The sequence below is a fragment of the Artemia franciscana genome, chromosome 2, assembly GCF_032884065.1.
Source record: "Artemia franciscana chromosome 2, ASM3288406v1, whole genome shotgun sequence".
Classification (NCBI taxonomy): domain Eukaryota; kingdom Metazoa; phylum Arthropoda; class Branchiopoda; order Anostraca; family Artemiidae; genus Artemia; species Artemia franciscana.
Window position 1 is genome coordinate 25,744,643 of NC_088864.1, and position 25,656 is coordinate 25,770,298.

The window sequence follows — 25,656 nt, forward strand, 5'->3', positions numbered from 1 at the left end:
ACTTGCATGGGGCCAATTATGTACTTAAAGATGAAGAATTGTGTGATGTAGTCACACATTAAATTGGTTGTTAAAGCTGAACTAAAGCACCTTTGACTTATGCATAATAATAATGCTAACGTTAGACAATATATTTCAGAGTTCTTTTGTGCATTTCTATCTGACATTGTATGCGTAGCCTGTAACCATTGGGCTATTTTTTTATGGATTGTAGACAATATACCCCTTAAGAACCAGCAGCATCATATCTAAGAACTTTTTTAAGTAAGGCCTGAAGTTTAAGTTAAAGCTACATAAGCATACGCTTAGTTATTTTTTTTATATTTCTTTACTACCTAGAAGTATGCTTGGCTTTGAACAAAATTAGGACCCTGATTAAATTGCTACTTCAGAGCTTGCTAATTAAGAGCCTTCGTCCATTGTGCGTAATAGTAATTAGGTTCTACAACTATATTTTTTATTGTTAAAGGAAAGCACCATCTCTCATATTTGGATTTTATTTTTAGTGCTGGTGGAACTGGTGTAATGCTTAATGCTGATACCATTAGAAATTGGCTGGAAAAGGAGAATATTCGTACCAATTTTTGGGGGATTGCAGACTCCGGATGGTTTTTAAACAGGATACCATTTGCACCAACCACTTGCTTTGAAAAGGACACCCAAAAGTAAGAAACTTATCAAATTGTGACTTGTATTATAAATTACTGAAATGTTATTAACAGAAAGTAAAAACTTCTGACCATTAGTGAGAAACGAGCATATTTTAATGGACATCGCATCCTGTAGTTAGACAGCGTAGAGAGCGAATAGAACTAAAATATAGTGCCACGATAACAATATATGTCCCAGTTGAGCGAGGTTGAACGAAGTATCTCGGGGATTGAGATTAAGGTTTTCAGTTTTTTGAGCCTTTTTTAGTTTTAAAATTGAGTTTTAAATTTGAAATGCTGTCAGAACTTTTAAGAGAAAATAGTTATAATTGCACCCTTTAGTCGGCTGTAAAATCTATCTTCAGAGTATCTCTATCCACTGTTTCCACAAACTATATGACTTGGTGCTGCCCAAGTTTTAGTTTTAAAAATATAGCTGATATAAATACCATCTGGATAATAGATTGGACGAGTGTCTTGAATAAAGTTAACAGATATTGAAAAAGGCTTGAATATGATTTTCTGATTTTCTGCTGTTTTTTTTTTATCTTGCATATAAATGACAACCTGCTTCTGATTAACATTTTCCAAAAATAGTTTTTTCGGCTTTTCTTGGCATTGAACTTTGGTTTAAAGCGTATGAGTATGAGTCCTCTACTATAATTGAGCTATCGCTAGTCCCCCTCATTTTAATAATCTGACTATCTCTCATGTATAATGAATCTGGAATCTCGGCATTTCCTTTACCAACAGGATTCTTAGTTTTCACCAGCAAACTCTATCTGATATTAGCAAAAATGCCTAATTTTCTACACAGTGATTGTTCCGAACCGAAGAAAATACAATAGACGTACTGTTGCACAGCTTTACTCGACCTTCTGGGATCATATGTTCTTTATGCTTTAGGCATTTTCTCTTTTCTTAAAATCGTAACTCAATAGGGAATCTAGATAAAATATCTTAATTTTTTTTAGTCTTTTGTTTATATTCAACCTTGCACAAAAAACCTTTTTTAAGTAATTTAGATGTCTCTTATATTATTTCAAAGTTAGAAATACTACTTCTACTGCTACTAACAACTCTCCGCAGCACCAAACCACCTAACGCTAATACAGATACACACGGTCCTCCCCATCCTAATCTATTTAAATCTTCCCTCTTTACACCTCCCAGGAAGTTCCCATTTCCCTTAAATCTTTCTTTACGACATCCCATCCCCCCAAACGCGGATGCCAAGCTTTCCGTTTCCTAGACGGTTGGCCGAAAGGTAAAATCTTTGGCAATTTGCCATCCTTCCTCCACAGAACGTGCCCTAACCATCTTAATCTTTCTCTCATTACAGTTCTAGAAAGTGGGATTGAATCACACTTTTCGTACAGCCTACTGTTTGAAATACAGTCAGTTAGCCAGGTACCTAAAACAATCTGTATGGAATTTCTCAACATCTAGCAAATCTTTCTCTGTTTTTCGGACCCCCATGGTTCCGAGCCATATTATCTGGTTATCTATAGCTTATCTGTGGTTATTCCCTAACAACTGTCTAATTTATTCTCCTCCATTTAAATCCATTTTAGTTTTTTGTTTTGCTACCTTAATACGATCTGAAAACGGCCAGTATGAAAATTTAGTATGTTTCGTCTGTCTGTTAGAACGAGAATGTTCTTCAAATAAAAGAAAGTATCACTTGAGACTTCCAGCATATTAAAGTGCATTTCTAAAGATTACTAACAATACAAATATTCTTGATTTTTTAAGCTTTAGGTTAGAGAGACAGAGTGACGAATATGGCAAAGATAAGTAAAATTGGACGAAGGGGCCTCTTAAAAATTATTAACATCATTCAATTCCCTGCTGTTGCTAGATGTTTTACTGTTGCCATAGATATTTTTTGTAGTCTAGCTTAATTAAACTGTCTTTGATAATATATTTTGGTCTTAATCGGATTCTAGACCTATGGTCTTGCTTGAAATCAGAACTTTATGCTTTTAGATGTCCACCTTCACAGTCAGTGCAAATGGGTATGAAGCTATGGTCCAGCAAACTTCCTGAAGCTTGTACTAGAATTAACAAAGATGAACGTTGGAAATGCTTTTTCGGAACGTCTATTCATCCATCATTGATAAGTGAGTCTTTTATATGATGCTATTCTTTTAAGGTTGAAACATTTTAAATTTTCAGAAGTATTTAAGCTAGGACTTTACACTAGATTTAGATTATACTACTACTACTACTACTAATAACTCACTGCAGCACCAAGCCGCCTGAGGCCAACACAGCTACGCACGCTCCTCCTCCAACCTAATCTATTTAAAGCCTCCCTCTTTACACCCTCCCAGGAAGTTCCCATTTCCTTTAAATCCTTATTTATGACATCCTCCCAACCCAGACAAGGACGACCTGCTTTCCGTGTAGCCCCAGACGGTTGGCCAAAAAGTATAATCTTCGGTAATCTGTCATCCTTCATCCTTAGAACGTGGCCTAGCCATCTCAACCTTTCTTTCATTATAGCCCCAGAAAGCGGGATTGAACCACACTTTTCGTACAACCTACTGTTTGAAATACGGTCAGTCAGCCGGGTACCCAGAACAATCCGTAGGCAATTTCTCTGGAAAACATCTAGTAAATTTTCATCTGCTTTTCGGAGTGTCCATGCTTCAGAGCCATATTTGACCACTGTCATCACTGTAGCTTCCAATATTCTAATCTTGGTTTGTAGGCTTATCTTTCTATTCTTCCAAACTTTTTTTAACTGTGAAAAAACACCCTGAGCTTTAGCTATTCTACTTTTAACATCTTCACTGCTCCCACCATCTTTACTAATAATACTACCAAGGTAACTGAAGCTCCCAACCTGATCAATCTTTTCGTTACCTAAGGTCACCTGTTCATCTTCACTTATTCCTAACCTTAGTGACTTAGTCTTCTTAACATTAATTTTCAAGCCTATTTTTGCACCCTGAACTCGTAAAACCTCTAAAAATTCATTCATTTTGCTCACACTTTCATCTAATATGCTTAAATCATCAGCATAATCTAAGTCCAGGAGCGTTCTTCCTCCCCATTTGATTCCATGGTCTCTAATTGCCTTTCCTGTGCTCCTTAAGACGAAGTCCATCAAAAACAGTCCATCTCTAGCTGAATAAAAAAAAAACAGTAAAAAGCTATAATTGTTCCGGATTTGTCCAATTTCACTAGTTAATTTGTTTCTACAAAACTGTATCCATATATCAATTGATAAATTGTATTTTTCTTTTTATACGATAGATGGGATTCATTGACCATTGAATATACAAAAGGTACTGCAATAGTGTACTATTCTCACAAACCAAAGGCTCTTTGGCCTGTAAAGCAGGATCATCGCTTTTTTTTGGGGGGGGACTGGCAAGGGGGGCAGTTACCACACCACCACCTATCAATAATGATGAAAAAATTGTTATAAATCCCATGCCTCTTGACTATCTGGATATGGACCCCTTTAGCCCCCGCCCTCAGTAAAAATGATGGAGGTTCGTCCCTGCTGTAAAAAAGGAGAAGCTAATCTTATTTTAGTGAACTATTTGGAATAATTTGGATTTATTAGAATAATCAAAAAAAGGATATTATTGTTGAATATTGTTTTACAAGATGAGAAATTCCAAACTTGAATGAAAATTTGAAATATTTAGGGCCGTTTTCAGTTTCATTTGTAAGCAGTAAGTCAAGCTAAATTACTATTTTCTTTCATATATAACGCATGATTTCCTGAACAATGGCAGTTAAAACTCGTAAATTGTCAAAATTATTGCACGAATAGTTAATGTTTGGCAAAATAAAGGAAACTGATAATGTGTTATAAAAAAAAATATATATATTGACATAAACCAAGTCACAAGTGAAAATAAAATATTTTGGCTGGAAATTTGTCTAGCATTTTGTTTACGATAACAACCTAAATTCCTAATTTCTTTTACCTTAATGGGGCCTTTTGGTGGAAAATAGAGGAATAAGAAAGAAAAACAGAATGAAATAATCTGTATAGGCCTCTATCAAGCTATTTAAAGAAAGGCTCATAAGCGAGTGCCACATAATTTAAACTTGAATTATAGCTCAGGATCGACTCAAAGTTTTAATTAGGCTCCCAATTGTCAAGGGTAAAGAAAATAGGGTTTGATCCAGTCTTAGCTCTGACTAAATCTTGGCCACCCTAAAGCCTCGCTCCTTCTACCAAATGAACAACCAAATCAAAATTGTGAGAAAAAAATAAGCAGTAGAATAGAAAATAAGGAACAATCAGAACGAAAGACAAGCATTAATAAGAAGTCTGAAATTTATAAAGAACAAAAATCGAGCTTCAAATATCCACCTTAAAAAAAAAAAAAAAAAAAAAAAAAAAAAAAAAAAAAAAAAAAAAAAAAAAACTAGTTCAGGGGGAACATCAAGCTACAAGAAATAAAGCTGTTAAATAAAAGCATGTTATAAGGTTTGTTTTAATATCTGAATGGCTTATAGGATATGTAATCCTTTGTTTTAGCTCCTACTTTTATCTTTCAATTGCTATTTGATGAAGCATAAATGAAAGCTGATAACGTCGGATTGCCTCTTTCAAAATTCCAGTGGAATTACATCAGAAAGTCTGCTGAAGATCTTCGAGAGTCTTTCAACAGTTCCAAGTAAGAAATTAAAAATATACCTACTTTTCCTTTCTCCTTTTTTTATTGTTATGGCTATTTACTTGCGTTGATCTTTGTCCCATAATTTCAAGAACTCTAAAGTTGGATCCATTAATTGCCTTGCATTGGTTCATTAATTGCCTTGCAGGATTTAAAACAAAAAAATCTGCAATGAAAATCTAGAATAATAGAAAAAACAGGAAAAACAAATTTTAAACTGTTAAATTAGGTCTACGTGTCTCATGGGAAAGCAATTATTATATTCTAAAAAAAGTCACGATTTTTTTTTGTAAAAGTTGTTCTTTTTTAATCAAACAGCTCGTGGTAACGAACTGTAGTAAGGAGCGACCTGGATCAATAGTAACCAAAACTCTAAAAAATGGAATTTTGATACCAATAGTTACATCAAAAGTATCACATTTTAATAATTACTTTAAATATATAAGTTTCATCAAGATCTGTTATACCCATCAAAAGTTACGAGCCTGAGAAAATTTGCCTCATTTTAGAAAATAAGGGAAAACACCCCCTAAAGTCATGCAATGTTAACGAAAATCACAGATCAAACTCATCCAGATGCGCCATTGGGGGGGGGGGCAAATTACCACCCCAGATTTTCCAGGGGGCCTAAGCTTCCACCAAAAAGGGCCCTTTGCCAGCCATAATAATAAACACTGTTTGTTATTAACCATTGTAAACTTTGAAAGCAGGCTCGACACATAATTAAATTCTCAAGTTCTGTCAAATGCCAATTTCCTAGATGATTATATTAATATTATAAATTCTGAATATTTGCAGTAATTCCTCTAAGTTGATAGACTAAAATAGGTCAGTTCCTGGCCTATGATTCCTTGATGGAATCGTTCCTTGTTATTTTCCAATTGCACTACATAGAAGCAATTATGCGAGCGACGAAATCGCTGTCTCAGCAGCTCCGTGCCGTCACCATCGACTTGGTTATTTCTCGATCGCGCACCCTGATTCAGGCCACAAGAAGCAAACTCACCGACCTGCGTTCAGATGCTTCATTTGTATCGCTTTTCAAGAAGGCTAAAGAGTTTGCAACAGAACTCGAAATTAAATTACCTGCTGTGAATGGACCCGCGACTAGACCCTCCTCTGTTGGTCAGAAAGGACGACCTTGAAGAACTCAAAAGATCACCAAGCATTGGAAAAAATTTGTGACAACTTTGACGCTAGGAAAGAATTTCATCAAATCTGGAAATTGGACTACTATTTTGGCGGATGAAATGAAGCAAGAATACTTCAAAACTTTTGACCGTCTACTAGCCGAATTTGACAGAAGGTTCACAGATAACTTGCCAGTGCTGAGTACGCTCGAAGCCTTGGATCCAAGCCCAACCAAGTTTATGGACACAGAGCTTCTCAAGCGTTTCTCTTCTCTTTACGGCGAGTTGGATATCGACAGCATTCTTCTCGAATCTCAAGCTGGTATTGCCAAGCGTTTCTTGATCAATGAGGAGAAAAGGCTGGAAAACTTCCTAGACATTGTCGACCGTCTTCAGGCATTAACAGTGGCTTACTCAGAAGTAATTAAAATACTTCGTATTGCTGCCACTCTTCCTGAGACTACAGCGAGCAATGAGCGTTTGTTTTCTAGCCTAGAAATAGTGAAAAACCACCTGCGGTCTACAACAGGAGATGATCGTCTCAGTCACCTCCTTTTGATATTTGCAGAGAAGGATTTAGTAAAAAATTTGGACTACAGCCAGCTTGTTGAGGATTTTGCAAAGATGAAAGCTCGGCGGTTCCCCTTGTTACCTTGAATGTTGTTATATATTTTTTTTTATCTTGTTATGTTTTTCCTTTTCGTAAATATATTTGATCTGGAAGATTTCTGTTGAAAGAAAACTGAGATTTTGGTTACAACCCTCAGCATAAAAAATGAAGGTTACTTTCACCAACGTATTGTTTACTTAAATAAGAAAGTTTCTCGCTGAGGAATGCCAGCCTGTAGTCTGGTCGAATTTTCCACTTTCAGTTTAATCACTTAACCTAGTTGATTGTATTCTTCGTTTTTATAATTAATCTTAGAGGTCAGTGTGGCTAAGTTCCACATTTGGCTACAGTACATTTTCAAGCAACACACGGGTGCTGAAAATGCATTTTTACTTAGAATATTCGATCAATGTGCTGCCAAAACCCGGATTTTTCTTACGCGACACAAAGTGAATCGGGGGGGGGGGGAAGATGGAGTTCATGCCCAACCCAAGATTTGGCCCAAATGGCACCTCTGGATTCAGCGTATCAGAGAACCTTATTGTAGAAGTTTCAAGCTCCTATCGACAAAAATGAGGAATTTCGTATTTTTTGCCAGAAGACAGATCACGGATGCGTGTTTATTTGTTTTTTCCCCCATGGGTGATCGTATCGACTGAATGGTCCTAGAAGGTCGCGAGAGGGCTCATTCTAACGGAAATTAAAAGTTCTAGTGCCCTTGTTTAAGTGACCAAAAAAATTGGAGGGCACCTAGGCCCCCTCCCACGCTCATTTTTTCCCAAAAGTCACCGGATCATAATTCTGAGATAGCCATTTTATTCACCATAGTTGAAAAACCTAATAACTGTATCTTTAGGGACGACTTACTCCCCCGCAGTCCCCGTGGGAGGGGCTGCATGATACAAACTTTGACCTGTGTTTACATATAGTAATGGTTAGTGGGAAGTGTACAGACGTTTTCAGGGGGATTTTTTCGGTTTAGGGGAGAGTTGAGGGGGGGGTACGTTGGAGTATATTTCCATGGAGAAACTTCTTATGAGGGAAGAGAATTTCAATGAAGAGATGCAGGATTGTCTAGCATTATTTGAAAAAACAATAAAAAAATGAATATGAAAAGTTTTTTCTACTGAAAGTAAGGAGCAGCATTAAAACTTAAAACGAAAAAAAATTATTACGCATATGAGAAGTTTACCTCCTCGTTATACCTCACTCTTTACGCTAAAGTATTTTTAGTAATTTCAACTATTTATTCTACGGCCTTTGTGATTCAGAGTTCATTCTTAAGGAATTGGGACAAAACTAAGCTTCAGTGTAAAGAGCGAGGTATCGACGATGGTTGAATCCCCTCATATACGCAATAAAACACGAATATAGAAGTTCGTTACGTAAGTTAATTCGTAAGTTACGTATAAAATTGTATACAAACGTATACGTTTGTAAAAAATTTAAAGTTGTAGTTGCTTTTTTAAGTGATCAAAAACTTGGAGGGCAACTAGGCTTCCTCCCTCGCTCCTTTTTTCTCAAAATCTTCCGATTAATTGCAATTAATTAATATGCAAATTTCTTTTTAATTATTTATGTGCGGAGAGCCAAAATCAAAACATGCATTAATTCAAAAACGTTCAGAAATTAAATAAAAAAAGAGGTTTTTTTAAATGAAAATAAGGAGCAACACTAAAACTTAAAACTAACAGAAATCACTCTGTATATGAAAAGTTTTTCCTCCTCAACGCCCCGTTCTTTACGCTAAAGTTTCTTACTGTATTAAAAATAGAGTTAAGAGAAAGAGTCAAACTTTAGCGTAAAGAGTGAGGCGTTGAAGAGGAAAAGCCCCTTTCATATACAAAGTAATTTCTGTTTGTTTTAAGTTTTAATGTTGCTCCTTACTTCCATTTAAAAAACTTGTTTTTTCATTTAATTGATCGTGAACAGCGAGGGCTATGGAAGGTTCAGACCCCTCACATAGAGAATAATTTGTGTTTATTTTAAGTTTTAATGTTGTTCCTTATTTTCAGTTAAAAAACTTGTTTTTTTGTTTAATTTTGACCGTTTTCAAATCATGCTATGAAACCCCTCCTCGTGTAAAATTTTCCATAGGAGATTCACCCTCCTCAGTAAACTTTCTTCCACAGGAAAAATTCTCTCCGAAGAATATTCCCCCCCATCCTCCCAGAAAATTACATCCGAAAAATTGTCGTATATTTCCCAACAACAAGTGCTATATGAAAACAATGGGCAAACTGCAGAGATTACAGCCCTTTCATGTGTTGTGGGGGTCATGTCATTCTTAGAAGTATAGTTATTAGACCTTTAAGCTATACAAAACCAATTGGCTATCTCATGATTTTTGATCGGGTGTCCTTGGAGGAAAGGGGACGTAGGAGAGAGGCTAGTTGCCCTCCAATCTTTCTGGTCATTTAAAAAAGGCACTGGAACTTTTTATTTCCGTTTGCATGAGCCTTCTCCCATTTTTTTGATTTGATGACCAATGGTTTGATGTGATATTCTTTGCAAAAGAAAAATCACTAAAAACTAAAAAAACGAACAAATAAACACACATTCGTAATCCTTCCTCTGACAAAAGATATAAAATTCCACATTTTATAAACAGAAACTTGAAACCTCTACAGCTCTCTGACACAGTAAATTTGATGGTGTAATTTTTATTAAGGTCGCTTGAATTTTTTGGGATGTTTCTCTCTTTTTCGAAAATCAGGCAAATTTTCTCAGGCTTTTAGCTTTTGATGGGAAACGTTAATCTTAATTAATTTTATATATTTACAATCAAAATTAAAAACAATTCTTTTAATGCATAAATTATTACTGTATCTCTTTAAATACTTTGGTTACTATCGGACCAACCTACTCCTTTCTTACAGGTCGTTACCACGAACTATTTGACTACAAGAAGGTTGATTTTCTGATAGTTTATAATTTCATCAAATAAAGTCATAGTACTTTTTTGTCCCTTTCAACCAATTCTCTCTTCTCCAGTGCTATATTTGCTCCTGCCTGTATGTCTCATACTGTTCATACAAAAAGATCCTGGACAACTGTAGAAATTGACTCCATTTCCCTACCTCAAGCAATTAGATGCTGGGAGTTGAGTCTAAGCCCAATCGAACATAGAAAGCGTCATCATAAGCTGACAATCAAGGAAGGAGCTCCAACAATTGAATCAAGCATACAGTTAGCGTGAGTTTCTTTTTAGTTTCTTTAACTACCCTAAATATAAAATTTAACCATTTGTTATTTTGGTTGTGACAAAATAGCTAAGTAAATAGTGGTTCGGCATTATAGTCGATGTTGCGTATAGTTGTGTAGTTTTAAAGTACTAAAACCCTTAAATAGTTGAAACCAGATAGTTTTTCGTGCATTCTTAAAATAAAAATATCTCGTTCGTCAATAACTTTTTCTAAAAATTGCCTTATTTTTAAATCACCATTCGGTCCTTTGTAAAAAGTCATTTATTTGAGGTTTTTTAATCAGCAGTTTTACTTTAAATAAATAGGGAACTAAATAAAGAATGTACTTTTTTACATGTTGAATAAGGGTTAATGATTTATGAATATAAGACAAGAACATAATGTTTAATCTTTCAATAATTACGGAGGAAAAGTGTTAAAAATGTCAAATATTGAAACGATACGAGGGAAATAAATGAGCAGTTTATTGACAATGTTAAAACCAAATCTAAATTAAAATAATGAATGTAATATATTATATTTGTTACCCACAGACCTCTTAGTCTATCAAACGTTTTGTGCATGAAATGTCAAAACTTGTCGACACATTAAACCAAAATTATATTAATAACAATAAAGGAAGTCATCTTTGATGGTTGTTCGTCGAATTATTGCAAAATTGGTTTTAAAAGCATCCTATATATCCTGTATCTGTGCCAACTAGCTGAGTAGATGACATATTGGGCTGACAATCCAATATATTTATGGGAAGGGGTTTAGGCTTGGGGTCAGTGGTGGGATTCTGCAATCTCAGTGACTAAGTCTGGGAAACTTACGGTTAAACAGATTCCCAGGTAATATCTGGATGTCAAATGCCAATTGAGGTGGAAAAACACCAGATTCTGCTGCAAGTGCAAGTATGTAGGTGCAAGTTAGTATCTATATATGGGAAGCTGGTATACACTTAAAGGTGTGGGTAAGGGTAAATTGAATTTAAGTTTTATTAAGAGCATAGTCAATATCATTATGAGCTTAATCATAATCAGTAACGGTAATGAGAAGATCGATCAAATGGAGAGCATCAATTATCTAGATACAAGACCCAGGGTGAAACAGTTTGGAAGAGTAGGAAGTTAAGCCTGCGTAACAAGATTAGAATTTTGAAAGATAAGGTCATGACAGTGGTCAAGTAAGGTTCTGAAGCGTGGTCGCCCAGAATAACGGAGGAAGATTTGCTTGATGTTTTAAAGATAAATTGCTTACGAGTGGTTTTGGATACCCGGCTGACTGACCGTATCTCGAACAGTAAGCTTTGCAAAAAAAACGTGGGTCAATCTCACGTTCCAGAGCTATAATGAGAGAAATATTGATATGGCTAGGAAACGCTCTGTGAATGAAGGATGACACACTGCCAAGATTGCCCTTGTCTGGGAACAGTCTTGGCCGAAATAAAAAGTAGGGATCGACGGATGTCTTAGGAAAAGATTTAAGTGAAAAAGGAATTTATTGCAGGGTGTAAAGAGGGAGCGTTCGAATGAATTGGGACGAAGGTAGAACTTGTGGATCTGTGTTGGCCTCAAGCGCCTTGGTACCATAGTGAACTGTTAGCAGTAGTAGTAGTACAATCGATATCTATAATGAGTGGAACTTTACGGTAAAGAGTAGGGGGATTGGGTGGTATTCATTCCCCCCAATCTGTCGGATTAATTTATGGTAATTTTTCGTCATTGGTTTTTGTTTTCTTTCGAAAAAGGTTATTTTTTTCATTTAGTTTTGGTCTGTTTTTTATACATTGAGGGTTTTACTAAATGTTAAAACTTGCATTTAAATTATTTCTTGATACGATTAAACCTAATGAAAATAAAACATGTGAACAGGCAAACAAAAATATGGGTGTAACCAACCTCCTGAGCAAAATGAAAAATTTTGCTTTTGTGGATAAGGACTGGAAACCTCAGATGCAAGCTTCTTTCACACGTTAAGTATGATTATGTAATTTTCATCAATATAACCCCTTTTTAGGAATATTTTCACCCTTTTTCTAAAATCACACAAATTTTGATATGACAATAACTTTTGATAAGAAACTTTAAACTTAATGGATTTTACATTAGAATCAGTATTGTCTTCAAATACTACTTGGAATGTATACACCAGTAGCAAATAATATCTTTTACTCCACGTTCTTTCAATTTATAACGAAAAAAGTAAAATAAGAGGCGAAGAGAGTGAACGAAGCAATAAAAAAGTTTTTAAAGTGATACTAAGAAGAGCCAATCTATCTTAAATAAAAGTCGTCTCCGTTATTTCATTTTTTGTTTCATTTTAATTGTATATATTTAGTATTAATTTTGTTGTTGAAAGATCTCTACAACACTGGCAAACATGCTATATTTGTTTAATTTTATAATAAGCTGTCATTGATAGATACATAACCACAATTTCAATTATTACATATGTAGCAGGGTTTTCAGGAAATTGGTAGTATCTGTTGTATTTAAGATAAATTCATTGGGCAAATCATGCTCTTAGTTTGAAAAAATTTAGCGCAAGACTGAGAGGTTTAGGGGATGGCTGTCACTCTATTATATAAGATGGCTCATTTAAGTATTTATAGTTGTTCGTTGCTTGAATTTTCTCTTCCATCGAATATCTTCCCCTTTTTAATATCATGTTTACGCAAGAGGGGCTACACCTTTCTGCCTCTGATGCTTAAGCTCAAATGTTGTATAAAGTTTCTTCGACAGTAAAAATAATCACTGAAGAAGGGGCACGCTTGAATTTTTCTTTGGAGTGGGAAGATAGAGAGAGATAGAGGGGGGGGGTCAATAATCTTGCGGATGATTTTTAAGGCATTCATTTAATATTCAAAGGAAGGTGGGCTCCATCGGAAAAATATTCCTCTGTAGGATACTTTCGATATGAATGTGATGTTATATTTTGCACAGGTTCACACATGTTCTGAGACTGGAAGGCAATGCAAGTAGCTTCTTGATTGTTTAAAATCAATAAGCTCTCTGTATATTTGTTTTATAGCATTCTGGCTCAAATGAAAAGAAAAAAGAAATAGTATGCAATGGTGGTTAATTATCTCGTGAGAGCTGCGAAATTTCGTGTTTTTGTATTCAGGAACTTCAAGCGACTAACAATGGACGAGGTTATTAAAATTTACGAAATTTTTGGTTTAATGTTCACCAAGATCACCGTCCTAGCCACTTTTTAGCCATTTTTCTACAGATTTACTTGAGCCTCAAAGATTTTAAACATTTGAAAATATCACAAAAAAGCATATTCTTTCTATAATATTCTAAAAATAATTAATATTATTCTCAATATTGTTTCAAAATAATGTTCGCAAATTTATATCGTTATCAAAATAATTTTTTTGAAGTTTTAGGTACAATTGGAACTACTCAAAGTTTATCCCTGTGACCTTTCAAAGACTGACCTTTATTTCTTAAGTAAATTTTTTGTTTCAGTATCACCTGTGATTTTGATAACAAAAACACTTGTGTCTAATTAACTATTTACTAGTTCTTGTGAAAGAGCCTGTAAAAGCTCTTACAAAGGAGATAGATTTCATTTTAAGATTAAAAAATTCTTGCTTCCCCATAAGAATTCTCTATTTTAAATATTGCACAGCTTTGTGTGATATATACATTTTGATCTGCCAGAGACGATGAGGGAGGAGGAGGAGTCACTGCAACTTTTTCCTTCTTCCAATCTCTCAAATTCAACATTTTTTTCTATTTTCTCTTTAATTTTGTGCATATTTTCTTTCAGATCATCCCCTGCTCTGCTTCAATCAGACGAGCCAAAAAACATGTCTAGAAGGAAACTTAAAAATATAGTATCTCCATCTCTACCTTACAAACTTCATCACAAGCAGAGAAACAAAGTGAAGCAGAAAAACTCAAGGAACAAAAACAAGAACAGAAGGAAAAATGAGAGAAAATCTAAAAGGAAAGAAACAAAGAAAGAGAGGAAGAATGATAGAAAGAAAAGAAGACATAGTGAGTAGATTCTTATTGCACAAATTTATTTCTTGAAATTACCTCCGGCTGGGAAGCCAAGACAGCAATCGACCAAACTTAAAACCAACTTGCCACTCTATAACTTGTTACCTTTTCAATTTTATGGAAATGGTCACGATCTAAACTTTTATTAGAACATTTAGAGTATACTGACCCACCATTACTTTTTTTTATTACTATTAGGAAAGGTTAGCATTATTCAGGATAATCATTTTCTTTAGAGGAAGGGGGTGAGGTTCCAATAAACAATTAGCCATCTTTAAGTGTTTTGTTTTTTTACCAATAAAAACAGGAAACCGATGGGAACATCCTGGGCCATCTTGGAACTTTTCTCCCAAATTAAATGAATTTTTTTTTAAGCTGAAAGTAAGGAGCGACATTAAAACTTAAAACAATCAGAAATTACTTCGTACATGAAAGGGGCTATTCTCTCCTCAGCGCCCTGCTCTTTACACTAAAGTTTGACTCTTTTTCTCAACTCTACTTTTTAAAACAGTAAAAACTTTAGCGTAAAGAGCGGGACGCTAAGGAGGGAGCCGTTCTCTGATGCGCTGAATCTGATGGTGTAATTTTCGTTAACATTCTATGACTTTTAGGGGGCGTTTCCCCCTATTCTTTAAAACAAGGCAAATTTTCTCAGGCTCATAACTTTTAATGCGTAAGACTAAACTTGATGAAATTTATATATTCAAAATCAGCATGAAAATTCAACTCTCTTGATGTAACTATTGGTATCAAAATTTCTTTTTTTTAGAGTTTTGGTTACTATTGAGCCGGTTTGCTCCTTACTACAGCTCGTTACCTTTAACTGTTTGATTCAGTCGTGCTGGCTTATATTTAATTTTTAGAAGCCTGAGGTATTTTTTAGTTATTATTAATAGTTTTTATCGAATAATACAGGTTTGTATTATCAAATGACTATCAGAGTTTAGCTTACTAAGTACTAAGTAATTACTTCTTTTTATAGTGTCAAAATGTTTTTTTTCATGAACTTCGCAGGGGTGAGTTTTTTTTCATGAGAGTAAGTTTTCCAGAGTCTAGTTTTCTAGGAGCAAACTTTCTGGCGCGAGTTTAAAAGGGGTCAGTTTCTCGTGGGGGGTGAGATTTTCCCGGTTGAATTTTCTGGGGGTAAGTTATCTAATGGTAACTTTGTTTGGTGGCAAATTTTGCAGGTGTAACATTTCCGAAGGCAAATTTTCATAGAACCAAAAAAAGCCATTGAAATTCTTTGCTTGTATTATTAAATTACCCAGTGGTCACTTTTCTTACTATTTAAATCGAGTTGCAAAAAATAGCTATGGTAGTATGCTACTACTACTACTAACAACACATTGCAGAAAAAAGCCACCTGAGGTCAACATAGCTACGCATGCTCCTCGTCCATCCCAATCCATTCAAAGCCTCTCCTTACACCCTCCCATGAAGTTTCCATTTCCCTTAAATCTTTCTTTATTACATCCTCCCACCCCGAACGCAGACAACCTCTTTTTCGTTTAGCCCTTGACAGTTGGCCGAAAAGGACAATCTTCGGTAATGTGTCATCATTCATCCACAGAACTTGCCCAGGCCACCTTAAAATTTCTCTCACTATCAAACAGTTCATGGTAACGAACTATAGTAAGGAGCGACCCGGCTCAATAGTAACCAAAACTCTAAAAAATTGAGTTTTGATATCAATAGCTACATCAAAAGAATTGCATTTTAATGCTGATTTTAAATATATAAGTTTCATCAAGTTTAGTCTTACCCATCAAAAGTTACGAGCCTGAGAAAATTTGCCTTAATTAAGAAAATAGGGGGAAACACCCCCCAAAAGTCATAGAATCTTAACGAAAATCACACCATCAGATTCAGCGTATCACAGAACCCTACTGTAGAAGTTTCAAGCTCCTATCTACAAAAATGTGGAATTTTGTATTTTTTGCCAGAAGACAAATGACGGGTGCGTGTTTATTTGTTTTTTGTTTTGTTTTGTTTTTTTTCTTTTCCCCAGGGGTCATCTTATCGACCAAGTGGTCCTAGAATGTCGCAAGAGGGCTCATTCTAACGAGAGTGAAAAGTTCTAATGCCCTTTTTAAGTGACCAAAAAATTGGAGGGCATCTAGGCCCCCTCCCACGCTCATTTTTTTCCCAAATTCAACGGATCAAAATTTTGAGATTGCCATTTTGTTCAACATAGTCGAAAACCATAATAACGATGTATTTGGGGATGATTTACTCCCCCACAATCCCTGGGGGAGGGGCTGCAAGTTACAAACTTTGACCAGTGTTTATATATAGTAATGGTTATTGGGAAGTGTACAGATGTTTTCAGGGGGATTTTATTTTGTTTGGGGGGGGGGGGTTGAGGGGAGGGGGCTATATTGGAGAATCTTTCCTTGGAGGAATCTGTCATGGGGGAAGAAAAATTCAAGGAAAAGGGCGCATGATTTTCTAGCATTACTATAAGAAAACAATGAAAAATAAACATGAAAACGTTTTTTCAAATGAAAGGAAGGAGTAGCATTGAAACTTAAGACGAACAGAGATTATTACGCATATGAGGGGTTCTAAAAATACTATAGCATAAAGAGCGAGGTATTTAGGAGGAGATAAATACCTCGCTCTTTATGCTAAAGTATGTTTAGTAATTTCAACTATTTATTTTACGGCCTTTCTGATTCAGGGGTCATTCTTAAAGAATTGGGACAAAACTTAAGATTTAGTGTAAAGAGCGAGGTATTAACGAGGATACAAACCCCCTTGTATACATAATAAAAATATAAGATTATGAAAGTTTGTTACGTAAGTTGCTAGTTTATAAGTTACGTATATTTCTTACTAATAAAAACGTTCTTTAAAAATTAAAAGTTCTAGTTGCCTTTTTAACCAACCAAAAAATTGTAGGGCAACTAGGCCTCCTTCTCCACCCCTTATTTCTCAAAATCGTCTGATCAAAACTAAGAGAATGCCATTTAGCCAAAAAAGAATTAATATACAAATTTCATTTTAATAATTTATGTGCGGAGAGCCAAAACCAAACATGCATTAATTCAAAAACGTTCAGAAATTAAATAAAAAAAAAAACATTTTTTTTTTAGCTGAAAGTAAGGAGCGACATTAAAACTTAAGACGAACAGAAATTACTCCGTATATAAAATGGGTTGTCCCCTCCGCAATCCCTCGCTCTTTACGCTAAAGTTTGACTCTTTGCCACAATTCTACTTTTTAAAACAATTAAAAGCTTTTAATTGTCTTATAATTTTTTATTGCGATTCGGAACTAATTTTTAAACTTAAAATCCTGTCATAAATCTCTGGATATATTTGATATATTTATTCTAGTAACAATCGGGATAACCAATGCAAAAAAAAAATAATATTACTCCTAAGGTAAGTATCTTTTAATATGTATATTAAAGAAAAAGTCACCAAATGAAATTCCCATTAAATTACTCTATTTCGATTCTCTGTAAGATTTGAGAAGCTTCAATATTCAACAATTTTAAATATAATGTTAATATATAACCCATATTAAATAAATACCAGAAGAACACTAAAAATGAATATGAAAAAACTACAAATGAATGTGCATAGTCAGTTTAATATGTATATGTTCATATTTATTCCTTAAGAATCTTATAGTTTTTGATTTATTAAAGTCATAGAACTAGAACATTTAATTTTGTTTTAGTAAAGCGCAAATTATGTTTGGGCCTTGAGAATGTATAGGGGTCATGAGCCCTAATCATGTTAGTTTTTAGTCGTTTTGAGTTTGACTATGTTATATATTGTAATTTCTGTTCCTATTTTGGTTTCATTTAGTTATTGATTCTGATTTCTTTTACTTTTACGCATGGTAGATTATTAGATTCCATTTTTTGTTTAATAGAGTTCTTTACTGTCCCTTGAAAAACTTGTTTTGTGTAAAAAAACTTTTTTTGATTAATTTTGATTCTTTTCAGGAAAAAAAGAATTGGAAGCCTGATTGCCTTCCAATCACTTTTCCCTCCTAAAAGGAGCACTACAACTTTAAAATTTCCAATCAAATTAACACTTTTAAAATATATATGATATTACTAGTCATGATAGAGCAGCGGTGCCTATGATATTGATTTCAAATGTCCTTTTAATACCCCATAAACATTCCCTAAAAGTTTGAACTTATTGCCCTTAGTGTCATTAGTTACAGTAATTGTAGAAGTAGTATCAAAAGCATACACATAGTGTCTCCTGGCTAGGTCAAAATCTGTCACAACTTACCCTGAAAGGTCTAACATAAATAATGCAAGCCATTATTGTTCAATTGCTTTGTCACCTTGACAATATCCATGATCAGGGTTCGTTTAGATTAGGTTCAGCATAATTATTCCTTGAAAGCTTCACCTTAATACACTTAGCTCATTCAGTAGTAATAGTTGTAAGCAGTAGTAGCATTAGTAGCAATATAATAATAATAATAATTAATAATTTATTTGTTACCCGCTTGTTTTGACAAATTAAGCGGAGTAAAAACATTAAGGAAAGAAAAACGAAATAACACAAACAATACAATTAATACAGTCTAATCAAAGGGTGGTAAGGGCCCAAGCGTTGACAGGCCTCAGCACCTAATCTAGCATAGAGTTTTTTATAAACGAAAATAATATCAGTGGCACAAAACTTTCTGATAATCTTCTGATTTCTATAAGAACGCGGCAGATACAATAAATATTTACAATAACGAAAATACATAACTCTTATGCCCTGCAAATCTTGATTATTAAACAACGGGCGCAAACCGGAAAGAAACAATATAGAATGATCGCAATATGTAGAATAAAGTCTGGATAAAGCCTTTCGTGAAAATCTGCCTCGGTTCGGGACAATTTTCGCGTACCCTTTTTTAAGTTTACTTTTAATATCATTTAGCCCACAGGATCGAAAAGCCGATAAAGATGAACAAATACTAATACCAAGCCACCGAATCGAAGAAACGAGCTTAACTGAAAAATAACCACAATCAAGATCACTACTTTGATGCTTAGCATTAAAAACTAAATATTCACATTTTTCAGTATTAAGTTTGAGGCCGATTTCCTCAAAAGACTTAGAAACAAGCTGGGTCGACTTAATTAGGCTAGATTTAGTGCGGCTGATCAAAAGTAAATCATCTGCATATGCAATGTACGAAAGATTAGTTAGGCCTAAAAAACATGATGGATTAATACGTGGCAAAACAGAATAAAGACAAGCATTAAAAAGATAAGGGGATAAGACTCCTCCTTGCCTAAGACCAGAACGGATGGGGATATTACCAACGTAGGTGTCACCTGACTTGAGTCGAACATATGAATTAGCATACCAAAAACGAAGAGTTGATATAATAGACACATTTGCACCAAGTTGGATTAAAGAATACCAAAGTTGGCTATGACAAATTGAATCAAAAGCTTTTGAAACATCGAGTGCACAAAAATGAACCTCAAAACCATTTTTATGCGCTTCAAGTAATAGCGAAACTATAGCACGATGAGCATGTTGGCATCCTATATACGGCTTAAAGCCAAACTGATTAGACATATAATCTACATTAGACAGGAGATCAGGGAGCAAAACATATTCAAATACTTTACTTAAAGTACAAGCAACCGTAATAGGCCTATACGAAGCGCAACTAGTTGGGTCCTTACCGCGTTTCAAAATTGACGTAATGTTACCAACTAAAAAAGAATCAGGGACTAAAGAAGAGCATAAACACATCTGAAAAAGTAACTGCAAGTGATAAACTAATTCCTCCGAATCGGTGTTGAGGTGAAAAGCACTGATCCGGTCTATATCATAAGATTTCGATTTAAGTCTCTCTACACTTCTTTTGACACGGTTAACACTAACGGGAGGTACATGACCTTGAATAATTTTGTTAGGCAACAGATTAGAACAGAGCTTGGCAAAACGAAAATGAACCGCATATATCACTGTATCGAAAATGTTACTATAATGATTGATCCATGATACATTAGGGATTCGGTCAGCCGTAGGCGATCTATCAAACTTCGCGACATTGATCACTTTTTTCCACTGGCTAGGAGACTTAGGAAATTCAGCACCATTGTACCTAATTTTTCGAAGATAGCGTTTAAAATCAAGCTTTGTTCTTTGTTTAATATCGAAAACATTACCCCTTAAGGGGCGGCCGCAAGCTATCCAAATTTTTAGCCACAACTTAGCCCGATTTTTTATTGTTTTGAGCTCTGGGTCATTCTTCCAAATTGAACTTCTTGTTTTTGCTCTAAAGCGACATAGGGGAACAGCTACTTCTTCAGACCTCTTTAAGCACGATACAATGTGGCTATAATAAATATTAAGCTGAATTCTGGCTTGTGGGGACCCAACGCTTGTGCACAACAGATTAAAAGGGACTTTAATCGTTGATAGAAGGCTAACAAGCGTAGAAAAATAAAGAGGCCAGTCAGCTTTGTTCCATTCTCTTTTAGAAATCCATTTTCTAGAATTGGGACGAAGGTTCTTCTCCGCAGTAGCATTAAGGGTAACAGTGAGGGATAGGGGGAGATGGTCGTAATCACGCTCATCCTGATCAACATGGACTTCGCCACAGATGAGACCAGAAGAAACGATACAATGGTCAATGTCTGAAAGTGAGCCACTATTATGGATATAGGAATGGGAGGCATCTTTCTTCAAAATTTTGTAACTATTCGGTAAGGAATCTAACAGAAGCTCAGTCCGCACTGATGAAGAGTGAATGTTACAGTTCAGATCACCGATTAATAACCAATCCAGTCCACTACTCTCAATGTCATTCAAAAGACTTTTTATTAATGCGCAAAATTTTGTAAATTTAGTTAAATTTCGGAGGGATTTCTGGTCGCAGGGGAGATAAACATTAATGAGGACAAGGTTGGCAAGACGAATAGCAATATAACAATCACTCTCGTGATAGCATAAAGGGGGTGGTGAAAACAGCGTTTTTTTTTATTAAACATGCTAGGCCACCTGATGGTCTGCCAGAGGTTTTGCGTGCACTTTTACAAAAAACTGAGTGTTCGTTACTTCTCTGTAGGGAGTTTAAGCTCACTAAAGGTAGGAGATGCTCCTGGAGGAATAAAACATCAAAATTTTCTAATTTCTGATCTAAAGAAACGTCTTTATCCTTAGTACCGTTAATATTGAACGAACATATAGTAAAATTAGTCTTAGCACTCATTTTCTAGTATAGGACGATCGTTTCGACAGAAGTTCACGAAGAATTCGGCATTTCATTGAAAATGACACATGATTGCCTTGACAGTTCGCACATTTTGGTGTAGCCTGGCACGGAGAATCAGGCGAGGATTCATGTTGCCCTGCGCAACGGGAGCAGCATTTTTCTTTATCACAATTTGATTTTAAGTGATTTGGTGATTGGCAATTATAACAGCATTTGGGTGGGCGTTGGTATTCGTGAACTCGATATATCTCATACCCAATCTTTATACCAAGTCGAAGTGCATTAGCCAGCGCAACAGCGTTTTCAAAAAACACTCTAACAGCCAAAGAATTGCCTATTCGCTTCGCATGAGTAATATTATTGCAATCAATTAACATTTCCTCATCAAAATTGGTCGGTATACCTTTAATGATTCCAATATATTTCGTTTCTTTTACTTTGACGTCACAATCTCTCATTACATTTGGAACGGCATTGCAAAAGTTCCTTGCAGCAATCTTGTCAATTCGTACCACTAGCTTATCGCCAGAGGGCTTAATGCTGTGAATACATTCATGACCTGGAATAGAGTCTATTATTTCGCGACGCTGGGCAGGATTATCTAATTCTGATGGGACTTTAGAAATAACAACGGTCGTCAGATCGGGATTCAATGACTGAGCGCCAGGGCTGCTAAGAGGGGGGAATTTAAGATCATACGACGAAATCTTCTCACGGATTTGCTTAAGTTCCGAATCAATGCTTACAAGCTTTGAGGCGAAGCTAGAATAAGCCACAGCAGGAATAACAGGAACCTCGGTAGGTAAAATAATCACGTAGGTAGGCAAAGACAAATTTTCGCTGTCGCATTTCTGGAAGATTTCCATCATGTCCTTAATGTGACGGTAATTAGCTTGATCGCCTTGGCGTCTTTGCACACGTTCACCCTCGTAAACATGAGACCAAAGTTCTATTTTAGCCGCTATAATAGACTTCTCATCGAAAAACCCAACAGCATGGTTAGCAATAACTTCATCACTTACTCCTTTTTTAAGATTTGATTGCACGAAATTCAACACCGACGAATGTACATATTCCGTCATAATGGTATAACCAACAAATATGGACAATTAGCCAAAGTCCAAAATCAAATCAAATTATTACTCACCATGCTGTCAAACAGCTAACATCCGATAAAATTAGTTTCAAAATAATCCTTTTCAAAGTAACTGAATTCGTTATTTTCGTCACACTAAAGTAGACCGGTTTTACTCACAGTTCATAAATATCCAATTCAAACCAAATCCTTTTACTTTGAACTCCGAATCAATATAATCCAGTTATTTGAGATGTTCTCACTCTGAAAGCTAGGTTATGCATATATCATCTTTGTTTTTTTAACATTCTCTTTAACATTCTGTCAACTCACGATGTTCCAGCTTCATACACAAATCAATCCTTAAAATACACTCTTTTGACAATGTAAACGCATATAGAGTCTTTTGATCGAATTTGGCATCAAAATTCTCTCAATTTTACCTTCATAAACTTACCTTTAATAGTACTAGTATCACAGTAGTTGTGGTGGTAGTAGGAGAAGTACTTGCAGTGTTAGTTTTGTATTAGTAGTAATAGTAATAGTAGTAGCAGCAGTATTAATAGCGGTAGTAGCATTTACATCTTGCCTTTTGATCAATTCATCATCCCTTCCAGGATGCCCCAGAAGTTTCAACTTGACACGGTAAGACGTTCCAAAAACATTGCTGAAGTGCGCTTTTGATCCCGTTTTGACGCCTTTTTCCATCTTGATCTTTGAGCCTTAAAAGTTGTTGCAATTGCAATTGCAGTTGTTGCAAAAAAAAGAGAGTAGTTTAGTAGCAGAAATAGTATTAGTAAAAGTGGCAGAGGTAGTAGTTTTTGTACTGACATGCATATATTTCTTTTTTGTCAATTGATCTTCCCCTTTAAGTATTTGCTGAAAGTTTAACTTAATACCCAAATCTATTCTTGATACGCCCTTTTGAAAATCTGTATGTACATAGTGTGTTTTGGTTTCGTTCAAATTCCCCCTCATTATTCTGTCAAATTTTCACCTTCATAGACTTAGCCTTAATTTTACTAAAATCAGAGTAGTACTAGTAGCAGTAGGAAGAGTAGTAGCAGAAATAATGTATTATCATTGGTAGTAGTAACAGTAGTAGCAGCAGTATTAATAGCAGTAGTGGCAGGAACATTTCGACTCTTGGTTACCTGAACATTCTACTTATCATAACCCTGAAGTTTCCTCGTTGATGCGATGAACCGTTCCAAAAATATGGCTGTTACGCCCGTATAAGCAATCGGTATACACATAGTATATTTTGATTTAGTTTAACTTTCCCTTCAACTTTTCCTCAGATGTTTATTTCAATATCTTCAGCCTTGGTTGTACCCACTACGGAAGTAATAGTTTTAGTGATAGTAGTGGTAGTAGTAATAGTACTTATGGTAGCGGTAAAAGCAGAAGTAGTTGGAGTAGTAGTAGTAGCGTGCAAATATTACATTTATAGTCAATATTTGAACGTAACATATACCATATGTAAAAACGATGAAATTGCCTAACTTACTGTCCTTACCGTAAGGCCTTGGGGCAGGGGGATGACACTCCCAAACGCATAATTACTGAACTTTTCAACAATACTGAAAAATAAATAGATGTCTCAAAACTTTGTTTGGATATTTATTTTTGCGGAATAATGGGTGTGGGGAGGGGGGCTTGCTACTCTCAAATCACTTTGACTCTTAAAAAGGGCACTATAATTTCCAATTTTATATCAAATTAGCCCTGTATGAAGTTTATACGACACATTCCGTAAAACCTTATATGCCACCAGGGTATAACTTATAACCCTTTTTCCAGGGTTATGGAGGGGTGTGTCAGCCCTGAAAGCATTGTTATATGTTCTTTGGACTATTTTGTTTTAAAATGGATATCTCAGAATTTCAATCAAATGCTTTTCATAAAAAGAGGGGTAGTTAGGGGGAGGCTAGTTAAAATGGAACTAGAACTTCCCATTTTCAACCAAATGAGCCACCTCTAAAGTTTATATAACCATCCCTTCCATAAAACCTTAAATGCCACCGGGGCATAACTTGTAACCCTTGCCCCCAGGCTCTGGTGTTTTGTAACAAAAAGTCTTTTTATACTATCTTTGGACTATTTTTAATAAGTTGGCTGTTTCGAAATTTCTATTGGATGTATTTTGGGAAGAAATGACGTCTGGGAGGGGGGATGCTGTTCTCTGACCAATCTGACTCTTGAAAAGGGCACTAGAACTTTTGATTTGCAATCCAATGAGACCCCTCTAAAGTATATACGACCATATTTTCTATAAGAACCTTATAAGCCACCAGTGCACAACTTACAACCCGAGTCCTAAGGGCTGTGAGATGGTTGTCATCCTCAAAGACATAATTTCGAGTGGTCGACGGTGTGGGGGGTGGCTAGTTGCTCTCCATCACTTTTGATTCTTCAGAGGGAACTAAAACTTTCAATTTTCAACCAAATGAGACTCCTCTAAAGTTTATAGAACCATCCCTTCCATCAAAATTTTAAATGTCCCTAGGGCAGAACTTATAACCCTTACCCCTAGGCCCTGGGGATTTGTTTCCACCCCCAAAAAGTCTTGTTATATGATCTTTGGACCATTTTGGATAAAATGGCTATCTAAAATTTTCGATTGGATGCATTTCGTGAAAATACAACGTGTGTGTGTGGGGGAGGGGTACATTAGATTCTATGAGAGCCTAATGTGCCCCCAAGGCCAAAATTAAAACCCTTGCCCTAGGGGTAGTAGGAGTGGTCGTCTTTTGATGTTCTTCTAAAGTATTTTTGGTATTTATTATACTATTAGATTTTTTTCAGTGTCCCTTTTCATCCTCTTATTAATTTTTTGTCAAATTAAGGGAAAAAAATTATCTTCCAGTAAAGTTTTAGTTTGTATTGGACTAAGGTCACTTTTTACTTACCAGTTGCTACCACGAATGGTTTGACTATGTTTTTAAAGCTGGCAATTGCTGCTAAATGAAATAAAATTTGGCCATTTTACCTAGGCTTTTCTGGGAAAGGGATTGCAAAGGCCTATTCTCAAAAAAACTATGTGTTTGGCTCAATGCCTGAGTAATTTTTGTTGACAGCCTTAATTCTGGCTTTGAATTATAGAGAGTGATTGAAGGCTCCTACTTCCCAGGT

The 25,656-nt window shown here is 35.4% G+C and overlaps 1 protein-coding gene across 3 annotated transcripts in view; it reads left to right on the forward strand.

The window, feature by feature from the left end:
• The window catches only part of LOC136039316 (palmitoleoyl-protein carboxylesterase NOTUM-like), a 30,818-nt gene that overhangs the window by 3,599 nt on the left and 1,563 nt on the right, over window positions 1–25,656 (forward strand). The window contains exons 2-6 of one of the 3 annotated variants that reach the window (XM_065722944.1): window positions 507–665; window positions 2,640–2,773; window positions 5,161–5,299; window positions 9,919–10,234; window positions 14,008–14,237. In XM_065722944.1, coding sequence (XP_065579016.1) covers window positions 10,056–10,234; window positions 14,008–14,237 — 409 coding nt within the window. In that variant the 5' untranslated portion in view covers window positions 507–665; window positions 2,640–2,773; window positions 5,161–5,299; window positions 9,919–10,055. Of the gene's footprint in view, window positions 1–506; window positions 666–2,639; window positions 2,774–4,524; window positions 5,300–9,918; window positions 10,235–14,007; window positions 14,238–25,656 lie in introns of those variants that run through there. The other 2 variants (XM_065722933.1, XM_065722935.1) reach the window with 2 other exon arrangements.